The sequence below is a fragment of the Helicoverpa armigera genome, chromosome 23, assembly GCF_030705265.1.
Source record: "Helicoverpa armigera isolate CAAS_96S chromosome 23, ASM3070526v1, whole genome shotgun sequence".
NCBI classification, from domain to species: domain Eukaryota; kingdom Metazoa; phylum Arthropoda; class Insecta; order Lepidoptera; family Noctuidae; genus Helicoverpa; species Helicoverpa armigera.
This window is the reverse complement of record NC_087142.1, coordinates 5,479,799-5,497,353: the sequence shown is the minus strand read 5'-3', so window position 1 is coordinate 5,497,353 and position 17,555 is coordinate 5,479,799. Positions and strand designations below refer to the sequence as shown.

At 41.9% G+C, this 17,555-nt stretch overlaps 1 protein-coding gene across 11 annotated transcripts in view; it reads right to left on the bottom strand.

Moving 5' to 3' along the window:
- Positions 1–17,555, bottom strand: part of LOC110377247 (trithorax group protein osa) — a 97,969-nt gene that overhangs the window by 7,782 nt on the left and 72,632 nt on the right. For 3 of the 11 annotated variants that reach the window (XM_049837737.2, XM_049837742.2, XM_049837746.2), the window contains 10 exons: positions 14,965–15,094; positions 6,642–6,931; positions 6,318–6,534; positions 5,989–6,161; positions 5,122–5,163; positions 4,267–4,311; positions 3,293–3,481; positions 1,961–2,177; positions 1,603–1,722; positions 364–438 (listed from right to left, as the gene is read on the bottom strand). In XM_049837737.2, the coding sequence (XP_049693694.2) occupies positions 364–438; positions 1,603–1,722; positions 1,961–2,177; positions 3,293–3,481; positions 4,267–4,311; positions 5,122–5,163; positions 5,989–6,161; positions 6,318–6,534; positions 6,642–6,931; positions 14,965–15,094 (1,498 nt within the window). The remainder of the gene's footprint in view (positions 1–363; positions 439–1,602; positions 1,723–1,960; positions 2,178–3,292; positions 3,482–4,266; positions 4,312–5,121; positions 5,164–5,988; positions 6,162–6,317; positions 6,535–6,641; positions 6,932–14,964; positions 15,095–17,555) is intronic. The other 8 variants (XM_049837739.2, XM_049837738.2, XM_049837743.2 and 5 more) reach the window with 8 other exon arrangements.

Below are 17,555 nucleotides of genomic sequence, written 5' to 3'. Positions count from 1 at the left end.
TTATTACCGGTATCATGCGAATGGACAAGGGTTAATAAATGTGACAAAGATATGGGCCACGGAGTACTCAACAAATGGATTGAACAGACATACAGGACAACTTTCTAAATTAGTGCAAATTAACATGAAAATTGTCGTCATTGAAATAAAGAGTCCTTAATCAATAAACACAACTTTCACATCAGGTCGCTTAGATGTCACTTGTGATAGTAATTCAATAAGAATAATATAGATAGTAGATAGACCAAAATTCTCCTAGCTTCGCTCCGCCATAGCTGGCCCATAACATACCAATACTACTGGAAGTGACCCAATCAATGAGTTGAGTACCCGCGTCATGAGGAGAGTGCAAGTGTTAAGTACCTGGGGGTCTCCTGGGCCCCGGCGGCTCGTCGAACGGGTTGGAGGCGGCTAGGTTGTCGCCGCCCGGCCCGCCGCCTACAACCACACGTCTTTGTACCCACAAGTACCCGAGAGGAACGCTAACCCTCCATTCATTTCTGTACTAGCTACTCGCACAGAATAAATACGAACAGTGAAACTCTTTCTAACAATGTAAAAAAAATCTGAGTGCAAAGTTCTGCAGATATTCTTATAAAGCAGATTTACCTCAGCAGTTTTCAAATCTGAACCGTGACGTGAAGTGACTTTTATTAATTACGTTCATAATCCAAGTTTACATTGTGTAGAGAGAGTACTCTGTACGTAATTAATCTGTGCCACCAAGTGCTCGGTGTGACCACAAGGGTAGAAACCAGAGATGTTTTCTTTGTATTTACAGTGTATAAGATAGACAGCTGTTAAATTCCTCTGAGATACGACAGTAACCGTCGTACCACAAAAACTTTTAAACGTCTGTTGAACACTTGTCTAAAAAAATGACAGATAATGACGTTGAAGTAAGGTCTGTTTTGCAGCCGTTTTTTTAGACAAGTGTTGAACGGATGTTTAAGTTTTTGTAGTAAGGCCATAAGGGTTAGTGGGAAGCGGTTATGAGCCGTATGATGTTAGTCGTTAGTTGGCACAAAACAAATAAAACAAGCGCCGGCGCGTCGCATCGTGCAGTGTCAACGTCGCACTGGCGCGCTCGGCTGCGCTAACACTAGCAGCTCATGTACAGCGGGCTAGCCTGACTGCCTCTATGAATATCGTCGACACCACATACAATTAAAACATTCAAACCACAGAAATCCCACCCTATACTTTTAAATACCCACCAAAACTGTTACATACTCTATTTAGGTAATTTTTTGGCAATAGAGACTAATTTTCCCATTAGAAATATTGAAGAAATTGATATCGACGGTATTCAAGAGAGCCTATCAGTGAACGTCCGTGCTAGTGACGCGATGCCACTACAGTCTACAGAGACTGTCTATTCACACTAGCATTTAGAGCCTTTACCAACCACTCCCATTTTTTTGATAACTGCAAAATTACTTTTACATTCTTTTCTGTGCCGTGTAAAAGCTGTTATTCTTTTATGTGGTATGACTTTATATCTTCAAATAGGGGGAGTTGTTGGTAAGGCAATAATATTGAAGCGACATTGAGAGGTAGTCGAGGGTACTATGTCTTCTATAAGCAAGTAATGTAGTGTACCTTGCGAATGGTTCGGCTGCGGCGGGTAGCCGGCATACTGTCCGCCGTAGCCGTCCATGGGAGCGCCTCCCCCGGACCCGCCGCCGCTCGGGAATGACTCTTGTGAATTTGACGACCCTGCTGAGAAATATTGCGCTGCATGTTATAACCTTCAGAATTAATAGGAACAAGTAAATAGGCACAAAATTGTAGTCAGGCTACTATGTAACACAAGGATATGGTCGACTTCCTATTGAAATGTAGAACCTTTTTTTATATTATCGAACAAAAGACTCGTTTGCACAGTCGTTGCAGAGCATAGGCCTCTCCTCGAACATGGATTATGTTTTAAATTAAAATAAATATGTTTCGACTATACCTGTACTCGAAGTACTGTTGGACTTGCCACTCTTTTTCTTAGTAGAGGCTTCGACTTGGTTGATAATTGGCTGCGGGTCGATGCCGCCGCGGTCGAAGTGACACTCATACGCGAGCAGATTCTTCGTATAATGTTTACGAAGCGTATACGCAGCTGAGGAAGACGCGCCGATGCCCAGCAACCCCGCGATGTCCTTCCACGTCTTATTCTTCGTCACCTGTAATAATCCATATGATAAGTAAACGTTCGAACAACAAAATCACTTTGCAGTTTTCAAGTAAACAAATGTACACGAGGCGACAGTTAAGTCGGACATAAAGTGTGAAGGTTTAGTGCTCAGTGGAGGAGGCGATAACTCGCGCGTGTTAACGAGTGGAAACCTGACCATGCCGGCGATTCTCCAATAGCGAGATATTTTCCTGTCGCCGAGGTGATCGCGCCACGAGTGTCCGCGTCGGAGTGCAACTAGCGCTGTACGGTGAGGCTCCACAATGATAAAAATTTATTAAGTATCGTTAAAGGCCCGGGTTTATGGCGCCTATTCACATAAAGCGCACGGTACATGCACTAACATAAATCCACACTGAAGTCTATTAGTCTCAGTTGCATCGGCGCTCTGCGCGTCGGTTTTACTAGCACCGTTAAAGTGATACTCGAGAATACAAATGTTTACAAATGTTAACGTTTAAACTGTAAAACCGAATTGCATTACACCAACCGCTCGTCTTCTATATATTTATTTGTTTGGCTTTTAGCATGGTAAGCTAAATAGAATGCAGTTTCGAACGCAAGACTTACCTTTATAGTAAGTATAAGTAGGAGAGGAAGCTACGTAAAACTGCGTTGTTGAGTGCAGTGAAACCTATCGACTACGTAGCCAAAGCCTTCTAATTCAAATTTTTTTAAACAGAATGTGTATAAAACAACAAATTGCAGTTAAAGTTTTATACGCCTTTGTTAATAATATTTCAATGTCTTGGTGACATTCTCAGACTTTATGTCTTTGGATGTTATGATTTGCAACATTCATCAGACTACGAGACAACGACATTTTGCAATTATAAAAACCTTGAAGTTACATCTTTTGCAGGATAATAATTTTCAAATTACCAACCTGTATGGGCAACGTAGCAGAGTACTACTTTTATGGTCATAGAACAAAGATCACAGATAGATCACAAGTTTCATTAGAATACATTGCAGACTAAGTGCCTTTTTCCAAAATGGGTTTGGTAGGCTCTGTTCTTGAGAGACCGATTATGGGCCCTGGAAAAAAAATGATGGCCCAGGTGTTCAAGGAGGTTAGAGTTTGTGAAGACAGGTGCTACATACCTCGACGAAGCCGCCACGTTCGCGCACGAGCAGGTAGAGGCGGTAGAGGTCGAGCGGCTGCTTGGAGATGGTGGGGCAGGCGGCGATGGGCGTGCGGCGCTCGTCCATGAAGGCCAGCAGGCGCTCCACCCAGCCGCGCCGCTCGGGCGCGTCGTCCATGTCGTACAGCTTGCCCAGCGAGTCCGACTTCTGGCGCAGGGAGACACTCATCACGCGGCTGATCATCTCACGTACGACACATACATTGCAAACGTAACCTCACTCACGTACAGAGAGACGGTTATGCCATGGATTTTGAAAGACAGATTAGGATAAATAAAGCACAGATATTATTCGACTTCCCAAAAAGGAGGAGCTCAAATTCAAACTCTCAATTTTGATGTCTGTAACGTCACTCTACTTTTACATTCGGAGACTGGTATGCAATGGGATCTATTATGGCACAGGTTTTTTAAAAGATTTCCCAAAAAGAGGGAGGTTCACATTTTGGATGCTTGTATTTAATTTTTATTCTATTATCTTTGTAAATACTGTTGAAGAATGAAGTTTCAAAATAGACGGAAAGTGTTCATTAATTACTGCATCCCAACAAGTCTATCGTTTTCATTGGATATGTTTTTAGTAAGGACTGTTTTTTTTTTCGTTTGATCGAGGTTTTATTAGCAATGTATGCGGCGTACGTGAATAGTCGTTTTCAGGCTTATCTACTTCTTTTGGTAACTAAGCAACTGTTTTATTAATTAAAACTTATGGACCCGTAAACATATTATACAACATTAATCCAAAACGACAATCCAAAAAATATTTTCCCACGAAAATAAAACAATTGCTTAGTTATTCAAACACCAGCAAATACATCTAAATATACATTGAGTAGGTATATATTTATTTTACGCAGAGTATAGTATAATATGAAGTGAGCTATTTTCACGGCAATCAAGTTCAAGCGTTTAGATTGATAGTGTATGTGTTACCGGGCCTGACGAAGACTCTCCTATTCGTCGCCTTGAATTTTCAGCCTAGAATAAAAAAAATCCACTAATATCAATATATTGTTCAACAAACTACTTATTTCGTCAGCCCCGTTCGTTTGAAAAAACTCCTTATAATTTATGAATTAGTTCAAAAAAATAAAACAAAATTAGAGATTAAATAAAAACAGAACAAAATTAATTACTTAAAATGATTAGAAAATAAGGAGTTTTTACGAAATTGCATTCCAATACTAACCCTTTTCAATAAACTACATATTACAAGCGAGTACATAGTTTACGAAACGGGGACTTTGGGTATTTTCATGCAATTGATGCTCTGTGCATATCAAAATACATTCGTTTACATTCCTGAAATGTCATGCGCTATTTACTCATAGCTCTCAGTAGCCAAGTTTAAAGTAGACAAGTACACGAAGATTTCTTTCGTATCTAAAAGGTTTGTGTACAAGAATTCTACATTAACGTGTATATAAAAACCAAAAGAACCATTTGTTGTGTAAAGTGTTTCAGAGATTAAAACATTTCTCTGTTGAATAGTTTCCTAAAAAGTTTTTGAAGCGAATACCACAACCATAAAGAAAAATTGCGGCTCAAAGCACAACAAAGTGAATAACTAAAAGATTTCTCAAGCTTCAAGCTAACAGTCGGTGTCGAAAGTTGGAACTGAAAAAAATATGTACATAGATGCAGACAAATGTTATGCATTAAAAGGCAATGCATTTTGTATTATGCAGATAGAAAATGACTAACATGCAATCGTAAACACGGTATTAAGTGAAAATATTAATCGTATCGAGCACTACTCATGCTTATGATCTTTAATTTGATATAAACCTTTGATCTGTAGGACTCCGGCGCAATGTGACTGTTAAATACCTGAAATACATGATAAAATGCAATGCCTCCCTTTCGCTCACACACAGCTCATGTTAGGAAAGAACAAGACAGTTGAAATGTACGTGGTACCTATTAACAACACAAATGGCCGGTGATGTGGCACTTAATTGAATAGGAACAAAAACAATGTTTGGTGCACGGACGGCGATCACACGAAAATGTGAGTACAAAGTTTACGACAAAGCCTGTGTTAAAATGCAAATCTTCATGGTCTTAGTGTGATCGGCACCCGTAACTAGTGTGGTTCGACATGGATTTCCACATAAATGCAATGTGAATAAAAATATACAAAAGGATTTATAAAAAATATCAATTCTTTTTTTGCTCTCGTAACGCAGTTTATGCTTAGATTTTATTTGGTTAATACAATATGAACAAATCTCCTTCCTTTTGAATATGATTTTGGTGAATAATGATCTTTGATCGGAGTTACGAAAACAAAAATATTTTCAGAGGACTATTACAATCAGAAAACTGACTAAAGGGACAGACAGGGACATAACTTCGTCAAATCGTACTAAAAGGCAAAATTATTCGTGTCATGGTGGCCAAAATGATTGTAATTGCAGTTAAATCAGCCAGAAGAACAGAACAGCCGTAAAGTGGTTCTACTGCAACAGTATCTGTGGAACTCGCCTGCTCTCGGTAGCTATCAGATCTAATATTATATGATCTGTGTAACTTTCATGATTAGTTGTTCTGGTTCCAAAGCTGTTCATTGTTTGGGGTAAGGTCCAGGCGAGTTCCAGAGATAGGAGAGATAGTGGTGAGGTGTGTAGTGTGGTGTGATGTGCCGAGACTCACGGGACTAGAGGGCGGGCGTGGCCACGAGGACGGCGAGGCGTCGTAGTCGTCGTGTAGCGAGGAGTGGCTGCCGCCGCCGGGCGAGGGTGACGGCGCCGCGCTGCCCGCGCCGTACTCCTTGCGGGACCCGCCCTTACTAGAGCCCGACCCGCCGCACGCTTCTTCTCCTGATGCTGTAACAATGTGCGTAACTAATGGGTTCACAATGAACATCAGAAGAGTCCAGTTACAAAGACCAAGATTCAAAACTACTGCTTCATTAATGAAGGTTTCAGGTTTAATGAAGAAATATCAATACTGGAGCCTATCTTTTAGTTCTAGTTAGTTACCTGCGGACGCATTGCTTAACGTGCTTTGCTGGCTGCCTTCATCTAATGGTGCACCGTCCGGACCTGTAGTTACGAGCGCTGTGGCGGGCGCGGCAGGCCCGTTATCGTGCGGTTCTGCTGGCGCCGTGGGCGGGGGCATAGCGCCTTCCGGAGCCCCTGGCCCGCCCGGACCAATTGGGCCACCAGGTCCCGGTGGACCCATATGCCGCGGTTGCTGCTGAAAATTCGCAGACGCACGGTTATTTACAATCTAAGCAGTACAGTAAAGTGTTGTGTGAAGTGTTATCAATTGTTTGTAACATGGGAGCATCCCGTCGTGGGTACCTTTAGAGGCGGGTAGTGTTGCGGCGGATGCGGTGGCGGCGGCGGGCGGTATCCATACGGGTAGGGGTGGTGGTTTCTCGGCGGGTAGCCGTAGGGCTGCGGCGGCGGGTAGTGCGGCGGCTTGTAGCCGGGATGGTGCGCATAGGGCTGTGCCACCATGGCGCCGGGAGGCGGGCCGCCGCCGGGCGTTGGCGCCCCTGGTTGGCCGCCGGGCCCCGGTCGCGCCGTCGGCCCGCTGCCGTCTGACAGCGACGACGACGTTCGCGGCGGCATCGCTACGTTCTGCGTGCCTGTAATTAAACAAAACATACAATTATAATGGTTATCCCATCCATCTGAAGTTTAACATTACACAATCCCGACAATCGATATGTCAAACCATATAACTTTGCCTAACATAAAGTACACAACATTCACAGTCATAACTCGAAACTAGCGTGGTGCCAGTTTATAACACAAATCCAAGTTGAGTGTCAAGTGTATCAATTAAATAGTATACGAGAGTGCAAGCGACAAACATTGGCGTATATCGGTTTTCTGATCGATCGTGGAGCTCGGCGCCGGTGCTCGCACACACAATTTGAATAATACAGTTAACGAGGGCTCACCTAAGCCGGCCGAGCATCAATCGAGGGCGGAGAGACGCATCCGATCACTTTCATTTTCCGTCGGCACGTGAGCAGCATACGCCGCTAGCCTGCGAATTCTCGCTGCACTTTATTGCATCCGTATATGTGCATACGACATGCACGCAACGCATTGACCGAGGCCGAGATACGAGCGGCAGTGATTTGCGACGACGAAAGTGGTATTGCAGCTTTTATGTAGGTCGATTTGGACTCGGTTATGTTAGTGTTACGTGAGAGCGACTACCGACTGTTACACAGTTAATATACATTTGCAATTACGTCGGTGCAATGGCGAAAACTGCTGCGCTAGATAACGCGGTGCAATGCGAAGTTTTTCAGTGATCGAGCGAATTGCTCCCTTTCCGGCGATTTGTATGAATAAATATAAACACATGCGAGGGTCGTCACTTTAATCACATCAGCGGGCTATTATCGGGCCATTATATTGTGTCGGCGCGATCAGACGGCCGGCAGACGGCGAGGCGCCGGTGAATCATAGATAACAGCGTTGTGCCATACTCGCCCACCTATATATCTATTTGTTTACGGCGACCTTTAATGAGTGTAGCGCCACGGTAATAGGGTCGTCCCGACTCGTCACATCCGACGAATGTCTCGTAAAAATAGCATGCGTTCTATGTTTAAAATGTGTAATAAAGATAGCTGATGGTGTTACTGACAATTTATATTTTCGATTTCTTTTCTTACTGTATATCCTCCAGGAGCTTTAGGTGGATTTGAGAATTCTGACACCAGCATTTTTCAGGTAAGTGAAACCTGCAGCCCAAACGAGTAGACAGATCTACCACCCTTTGGTCCTAAGAGTAACTGGTAATTTTCAAAAGAAACCAGTGAAACAAACTCTACCAACATAAGGATCTAGTTAACGTTTTTTCATAGACATCTAAGCCCCAAAATGTCCTACACAACTAGAGTAAGCTGTTTGCATTATCATTGTGTGATTCCTTGGCCTTTCATCTAAGCTTTTAAAGCGACCGCTATCTGCATAAACTGTCCGTATGCAATAAGTCATGTCAACACGTTGAGTAAGCCTGGTGGTGGAACTGGCTCTGTCAAGGGCAGCCCGTCACCGCGGCCGCGTGCGTTACGCACAAACCGAGGTCTTTACTTTCCCATCCGACAATAATGCGCCACAGTTACACGTGCAAGGCGGCACAAGGTTCCTGTTTATGTTATTAAGTATCGACGTGCCACGAAAAGACAATGTCACGATTAATTCGCTATATGTATTGATAGCAAATGAGTAATCATAATGTGCGTAGTAACTATAACATGACTTGAAAAACCTTTGTAACTCCTTTTCTGGACATAGCAGAACAAGATGTTGATGATTTTAGAAAAACGCTGATACTAGGTGATTAATATCATTATCTGCCTAGCCTTTTCCCAAGTCGGGGTCGTCTGCAGGTCTATCTGGATGCAGCAGAATACTAGTGTCTTGCTCGGAGCGACCTGCCTATCTGACCACCTCAACCCAGTTACCTTCAAAGCCTCTTGGAAAGACTGGTTGTTAATTTGTCAGACTCTCTGGATCCTGATTACGGACGGCGCCAGCGTTGCTTACCCATGCGACCAGTCGACCCGTGTGTTTGTGAACATATTTTCAAAAGCCTTTGTAAGCACCTCTTTCGTATTTACGACGGTAACATAACAATTTATTCCGAGTCTCCTTAAGGCTTGAATATCTTAGACAAACATAGCAATTGCATCAAAGTCAAGTGTCAGGCACGAAGGGCGCGCTCGCGAACAAACCGCGCCGGTCATAGCAAGCAACACATTCCGCGCATACGATCAGCCGCGCCCTGGCTACCAGCTGCGTACAGGGCTACCGAATGATCGGAATCGAAATGGATTGTCGGTAGAAAGCGTGGAATGTCTCAGCTTGCGGTGGGACGTGCATACTTTCCGATATCTTATTTACTTATGAGGGAAAGTAATCGGGAAATAAGTAGCAACAGCATTAAGTACATTAACTAACTACGGGATGAGAATTCCTGCGCTCATCCTGCGGCATCCAGTCAAGTTACTAATAAAAGTTATACTGTATACAAATTAATTATTGCACATAATGGCAGGTTTACATCACATCGCATCATCGATAGATGCCGTCGATGAACTCTTATGTATTTACATAAAATTACAGTATACTCCCAAATTCCAAAATTATCAAATGAACATTTTGCATTTGGCTGATTTCGTTGTACCAATACCAACAGCATATTTTAATGCTGACAATTTTGAAGTAAGCACAAACAATTGACCACAAAAATTTTATATAATATACCAAGTTCAGTAAATACAAGCTATGTGTTTAAACATTGCGTCAAGTGCTCATAATTTACACCAAGTATCTAACTCAGACTCACAGCGTGGTCGTTCAAAAGTGGTATGACATGAGTATTTGTACTAAGAGAATTCATAGTCACGCAGACACGAAGCTATTAGCAACCCGATGTATGTCATTGTATTCTATGTTTTCGTATATATACATTGTTTACTACATAAAACATTTTCATCAAATGGTGTTCAGTGATTACAATAGGGTTCCTTTTCTTGACATTATAAACGTTAATGTTTTTTAGATTCAAGTATAGCCAGAAAGGTTGCTGTACGTTAAAGATTCAATGTGTTTATTTAATTTAGTTGTATATAAGGAATATATGACGTGTTAACAGCAAGGAGTATAAACAGAACATAGACAATAGCGTTAACAAGCGGCCTAGTTGAGACAAACGGTGGCGTCGGTACGGCGGCGGTGTTTGTCGACCCATTTAACTTGATCACCACTAACACACTCGCCGTCCCCACACACCACATGATATACAACGCTGATTTATCTTACAATTTACACATTTCTACAGTTATATTCAACATTGCACTACGCCCAAACAGTACTATAGCTGCATGTTTTAAGCAATGAACACGAGAATTCCTAAAAGGAAAAGCAAAGCAAGAACGTATTTAAAATCGTGTTTAGCAATTTCATACGTACGGTTGAATAAATTTCATTTTCTCAGTATCGAGAGCCGAGGCAAATTGTCACAATGGCTATGTAACAAACAAATCAAATGAAACCTTTCCAAGTGTTTCATTGACAAATTAAATCTCGTTTTCCTTTTCAATCTTACAACAATCTCGGGGAATGGGACTGAAAACAGGGTGGCTGTTACGTTTGTGCGGTAAGTACATCTGGTTATCGGGCGTGGGGGGTAGGTGGGTACACTTGACATTTAGTGAATGTGTATAGTATACTATAGAGTAAGCCGGGCAAGTCTGGCCGAAGTTAGGGAAAGAATGTCCGCACCATTAGCTTAGGGGGCAGACGGAACGGGGTGAATGGGCTGTCGAACCCTCCGTCGACCTTGACTCGCCGAGATTTATCACTTTTCCGGGGTAATCTGAATACAATTAGGCGATGGGCAGTCAACGGCCGGGACCGCAGACACGCAACAGGTTCCCGTTACAGGAATCATATTCTTTTACAAGTTTTCTTTGCGCTGTGCCTCCTTTACGACCTCGGAACTTCAAATTATTTTAAAATTCAAATCCCTTTTCTGTACGTAAATTATTACATGAATATTAAGAATGGTTATAACGGCAGCTTTGAAGGAGGTTCGACTATAGAATGGAAAGCAGATATATGCAGCATCTGTTAAAAGAATATTCCAATTCCTAAGACAACTAAAAATGATTGATAGAAACACATATTGGTAGGCAACAGCAGGGTGAGAAGAAAACTATAAATAAGAATAACGACCGCGTCGTTTCTTGCACAAAAAAGTATTCAAAACAAACCACGAAGGATCGTTTACGTGAAAACGATCAAAACAAACATTATGGCGGGATCGGGGCAAAAAGCGATTTGTTTTACCTTCTTTTTTTCAAAAGCCGGAGGTCGTTGGCCTTGTCAAGGACGTGCAAGCACGTGGCCGCACATAGAGGCATTTCAGTTAAACGTCAAACACTTTACCGACCCTCACACATGCAGATGTATGTGAAAGGGTGAATACTAATGCTCACAATCACAGATTATTTCCTTACTGAGCAGGTATTGTGCGATAATACGATAACACATGATTGCATTATTAAGCTGATCAATTAAAGTTACGTAAAGATTACTTAACACATTATTTGTTCTTATTATTACGACTCGTCAATCAATTGTTGGACTCGAATATTTTCCTGCACATGCTACACCGGACATTGGTTTTCTAAATAGGATTAGGTATAAAAAATATGATTTTAAAATTCGCTGTACAAATTATTTTGCCAGCAACAAAATGATAGTCGATTAGGTGAAATTGGATTGAAAAAAAATCCGGTTTAACTTTACACGTTCTCTTTATAAAATGTTCAGTTTCGTACTAAGTATAAACCGAAGTAAATATAGGTTTCAAATGTCACGGAGAAACAGCGAGCGTACGACTCGGCCCCAAGAGCCAGCCTTATCTTAGTTGATGGCATTCCACTGCTCGGCGGCCGATACGCACGACGGACGACTGCGAAACGCTTTTAGCGCCCGTATACTGAACAACCGGCACTGGGCCAAGGAATAATCGCCCGCTTTGACAACGGCACAAGGTCCAAAATGCTAAAGTCGCGATAATAAGAACACATCGCGCAAAAGAAACCTTATTGGACGAAAATTAAAGTCGTTTTCGAAAGTCACGTTGTATGCGGGCGTCAAACAATACGCAATTCACCTTCGAACGCGTCGGGTTGCGGTATTGCGGCTTCATTGTGTTAAAATAACGATGGAACTTGGATTGGAAACGAGCACAATGCGGTCGATAAACAGAAATTTATTTTTATTTACACAGCGATAAAGTATATTTCGATCAATCAATGAGACTGTTGAATAGATAACAAGTTCTTGAATTCAGAGTCAGATATTGACGACCCCTTTGATAATACAACACCTATTCACAATTTGATGTGATTTACATACTCACGATTTTTTATCGAATTTTGATGCCTAAGCAATAAGTTATATCCTACATACTTTCGAGACAAGCAATAAAGTGATTAGTCATTTACATATTTACTCAGCAATAGATAATTTTGGTGCATCTATAATTAGAATTGCTGGTGAGTCATTAATACCTTGATAACGTATCGGTCGTTTTATAACTATTATAATTATAGGTGCGTAAACTTTAAACTTCAAATTTAAAGCTTTATAAAAACGTGAGTCACTGGTAGTATGTGACTTAATGTGACCGCAGGAAGGCAACATAAAGCAGAGTATTTTTCCTCAAACGCTTCATCTATAATTTTCTAGCGCGAGACTTCACATATTCACTCGATGTTTGTCGAGAGTCAAGAAGTCCGACGAGCCGAACAGTTGACGTCATACAGTCATGTTAACCTTCTACCACTCCACCAGCTCGTGACAATTTGTGTGGTGGCATATAATACATTGCCGCGCTTGTTGCCGCTGTATTCGCCGGCGAGGAACACGAGCAGCGTTGGACTCGGAGGTCGCTTGGTACGTTCGGAACGCTGGAGATACGGAGTGAGGGTGTATTGCGGTCATATAACCGGTATTCGAGTGGCGCGCCAGTCGGAGCTCGGCCGGTCTACAGCCCGATGTTTTGAGAAAGCCACGTTCGGCAATCGGCTACGTTAACAAAACACGATTGCTTTTGCGGTTGCCGTTCGCTGCAGCCGGTTTAGGCAAAATACCGAATTGTTTTTATGATACCTGCATACATGAAGGCGGCACAATGTTTATTTTGAGGCCAATTACTTCATTCAACCGGGACAAATTGATAACTGTAAATACAAACTTAACTAATTTCGAATTTTGCGATTATTTAATTAGTATAAATATAATTACAACATATTAAGACATTCTTTGAAGTGAATGTTCAAACAACCAACTTTGTTTGGATAACGAAAAAACGAATCAATGTCCAAGGTCCAAGATTGCAATTTTGGCAAGTTTCCTTGCAAAGTAGAGTTTAGGCTGACCTATTGTACCACTGTTACTTATGACCTCATGAAAGGCACTTATTGCGAAAAAATCCAGCGTGAAATAAAACAATCGAATTTTAATGGTTTGGAATGGTCACCAATCGTAAGTTATTGAACATGCGTGAATACATTTACAACGCAATTTGCGTTCGGATATGCTTTAAGTATGCCAATGAATAACTTGGGCTTTATTAAATCTTAAGTATAATATGTGTAATGAACCCTTACAACGAGAACATGGGAAATTATTAAAAAAATTGCAAAAAAATCTGCTTAGTCGCAACATTTATTTCTTTAGGGACCGACTAAAGTCCAATGGCTTGCGTCATACATACTTCAACATAAATGCCAGTTTTTAGGTAGCATTTGCTTGTCCGGGTTAATATCAAATACGGTTGAAATCATTTTACTACGTACAAATCTAATTAAATAACTTAAATCTAAAAGCCACAAGATTCTTTAAACAAACTCAATTACTCTGAAGACTGACAATAATTTTCACATTAAATTATACATAGAGTTATGTTCGCCGAGTTTATGTACGCTTATCAAGTTACGTAAACTTTATACATAATTTATTCGACAGTTCATGAATGAAATTGTAGTAATACTCATCTACAATCAGATAGGCAAAAGAATGTTATATACATAGCCACATCAAACAAATCGCGACAGTGAGAAGTACATAAGATGCGGCGTCCCCGGTGGGTGAACCCGTCAAGGTCACATTGAGGGAAACCCCACAAGGGTGTTCTAGGAATCTTTACAATTCAACTAGATGGAAATTAGAATATCAACAGTGAAGTGACTTTAAAAATGTATTAGGATTCGATACGGCTCAAATGTGAATTGAATACATTTGTAGCATGTGGTTAGTCTGCCTATTCAGCAACGTTTTATTTGTACGTTTCGATTGATTGACTACGCGAATTCATCATTTAGCAATCAAAAGCTCCACTTCTCGATCGAATTTTTCAACTTTTATCAAAATCGTGCCAAGTTCGGCAAAGTAAAAGTCAGTTTCGTTTTTTTACGTTGTTATATAGGTGGGAAGGTTTGTCAATGGTGAGGTCGGTGGCGATCCGGCACATAGGAGCGCTTCGTGGGCCTCAGGGGTAGAAGGTCCTGTTTTGCGTGCTCGCCCCGACCGTCGGTGGGGGTAAGTTTTTCACGAGGCCCTATATACCGCGACCACCCCGACTCGTACATAAGGTGGGCGGGCTGGGGTGGTTCGCGCCCGCAAAAGGGGCAAAATACGGCGTACTCTGGGCGCCCGTTCTATGTGGGTCAATGTCGGGAAAGCCCGTGTCTACCGGTGACGGAGTATGCACAACGAATCTGATCAACACACCCGTGACAAAACAAAGGATAAGGTTAAACCTCCCATGAATACATTAAGACCTTAATCCCTTGAGATAAGGTTCAAAATCAAAGCAACGGAATTGCAGGTTCATACACAATGCTGTCGAAATTCTTAATTATGACGATTGGAGATAGTGCTTAGATATCATTTAATTAAACGTTTTCATGGTAAAATTGTATGTAGTGGATTAGTTTTTCTTGTTTTCCAAAAAAGTTACGACTAACAAATCATCGCGCATTGATTCGTTGTCACCAGCGACTCAATTTCAGTCTTGTAGGCCGCATCTTCTTGTTGGCATTGGAGCAGAGTGAGTAAGGAAGGCAGGAGTACTCACCAACAGCCGGTGACATGGAGCGAGAGCCACTGGAGCCTGTTGGGCTGGGCGTCGGCCTCAGGTGCGGCGTAGTAGCGCGCCCCGCGCCGCCGCTGCCGCCCGAGTCATTGCTGTTCTGACCGGTCAGATCCTGGAACAAGGTTTATCAACATTATTATCAGCTAATCAGACTATTCAGGGGATTGCATTAGAAAAGGATTACGAAAGCAAACCTAACGGCTTGACTACTGCAAAGTTTGATCAAAGCAGTGCATCACTTCATCTTTGAATATAAACATCTCGTAAATAGGAAATGGTAGGCTTTTTAGCGGCTGCTTTGAGGAAATTTGACGTCCTAGTATGTCCAAGTTTGATCGCGGCATGGAATACCATAAGGTTATGTTTGACTACATTTGGTAAGTAAACAGAGTAATCCCGTTCTAGCACTAGCCATACTGCATATTTATCATAAGGTATATTCTGGATAATTAAAAGCCAACAACATCAAGAATGGTTGTGGCTGATACGAATATAAGTTCACGATCGTGAACTTAGTATTATAACTAGACTTGTGTTAAAGGCGCCGTTCCACTGTTGCGTAGGAAGTGCACGTCAATTGCGTGGGTTCATTTCTGTCGCTACTTGTGCCTGCTATTCCAATACGGCTAATACTTTCATCATAATACACCTAGATAACAATATAAATGATTTAACATTTTGTTTGGTGAGTCTTAGAACAACACCTTCACAAGTAATTGGCCCTCTGAGATTAAAGTTTGCATACCTACATATTACAAAAATGTCGGAATCGAGATTCTTCCTATAAGACATTGCGTCCAAATGATCTTCATATATCACGATGCCCACCAATGACATAAGAATAAAAAATATTTTTATTAAAATCTCAAGAAATTGACCATTGTAGTGATCTTAGGATCTCCTTTACTAATCGAAGAAAAGTCCTATCTGTCTTTGAAACGGAATCAGTTTATTGTGAAAATCATTTCCTCTTACAGCTTTAAACCTCATACTTATATATATAACAGTATGTCGTATGGTTGCGGTGATTGGTTTCATTCATGGAGTCCTAAACTAAAACATAACATCCAAACTGAAACTGAGACAACAACAAAACACACGAGATCAAATCAAAACTTTGTAAATGGGAGATCAGTATCAGATACAAATGAAATAGGGCAATCTCATTTGCATAATCCAGACGGCATAAAGTGTGCATTCTTGTGCCTAGGCGAGATGCCTTGACACTGCAACCTCGGCAGTTAAGAGCAACAATAGCACGCCGAGTCAATAGAGCACGGCCACTTGCGGTAATCATGCAATAAAACAACGTACGGAATCTCCGCAAACAATGCGCTCGCAACCAGCACCAAAATAAAAACAAATGCGGCACGCCGCGGGCTAATATTAAACTTGATGCAGATCATCTTTTGTACGGTAAGTAAGTTATGTAACGTAAACCAACAGTCGTTAAAGTACAATGGAGCAACGAGTTATGCATAATAATGCAAGTTCATAAGAACCCATAAAAGCTCACCCAACAAACTATTTATTGTACATAGTTGACAATCATATGATAGTACGTACCGTTTCAGCGCAGTCAATGTTCGTAGCTCGTAAATCAATCAGTGGTCCTTTTCTATTACAACATAAAACGGTAAACGCGATTAGAGCGAGTTTAGAGTGGATGAGAGCAACTGTGCAACGGACGCGTAAATGTTAAGCTTTTTCAAAGTTAAATCGAGTCGTATTATAGAGAGAGCGGCGACGGTGCAACGCGTTCTCAACGTTCGAACGGGCTCGACGAGGCAACTCACGACCCCCCGCTGTCGAGGTTAGCTCGCCTGCGAGAGGCTCCGGCGTCGATCAGACGAGTCCGGCCGGTGGGGCGGGGCGCGGGGCGGCGGGGCGCGCGATAACTGCGGCGATGTTTTTGCCCAGCGCTCCAGCTCGCTCGCTCGGCGCACCAGGCGCGTTCTTCATTTCGTACAGAGTCCATTATCTCTAAGGCTGTCCCTCTCGCACTCGTTGCTCGCTTCGTCGCGCCTCGCCGCACCGGCCGCTGTTTTATTGCCAGCCGACGATTTTAACGTGCGCTCGCAACGTCCGCCGGAGCACAAAAGTTTTTATGGAAATTTCATTCCGAATGCGCCTCGCTCGCTTGCTCACTCGGGAACGTCAATATAAAAGCACGATAACGAACGGACGAGTCAATTAATTATTATTGTTGGAAGCTGTCGGGACGTGCTGGGCGGCTCTATCTAGATACAGTATCTGTGCAGTGTTTTCAGATGTATACCTAGTAAATTGGAAGCGAATTGATTTGACGTGGCCCGTAACTAAGCTAGAGAAGACTAACTGACAGTCTGATAACTAGACAAACTTCATCGGTTTGTAAATAACTTTAGATACAAAACACATTAGAAATAACTGAAGATTATTTGACGCTTGTGATAACAGAAAAATAAGAAAAAGTTGCTGTATATGATCTATTTATTTATGATGAACCTAAAATGGTGCTGAAGTCCTAAAAAGTATTGTTGAGTGACTTACAACGATTTAGAACAACAAAATTGAAATCTTTGGAATTAAAT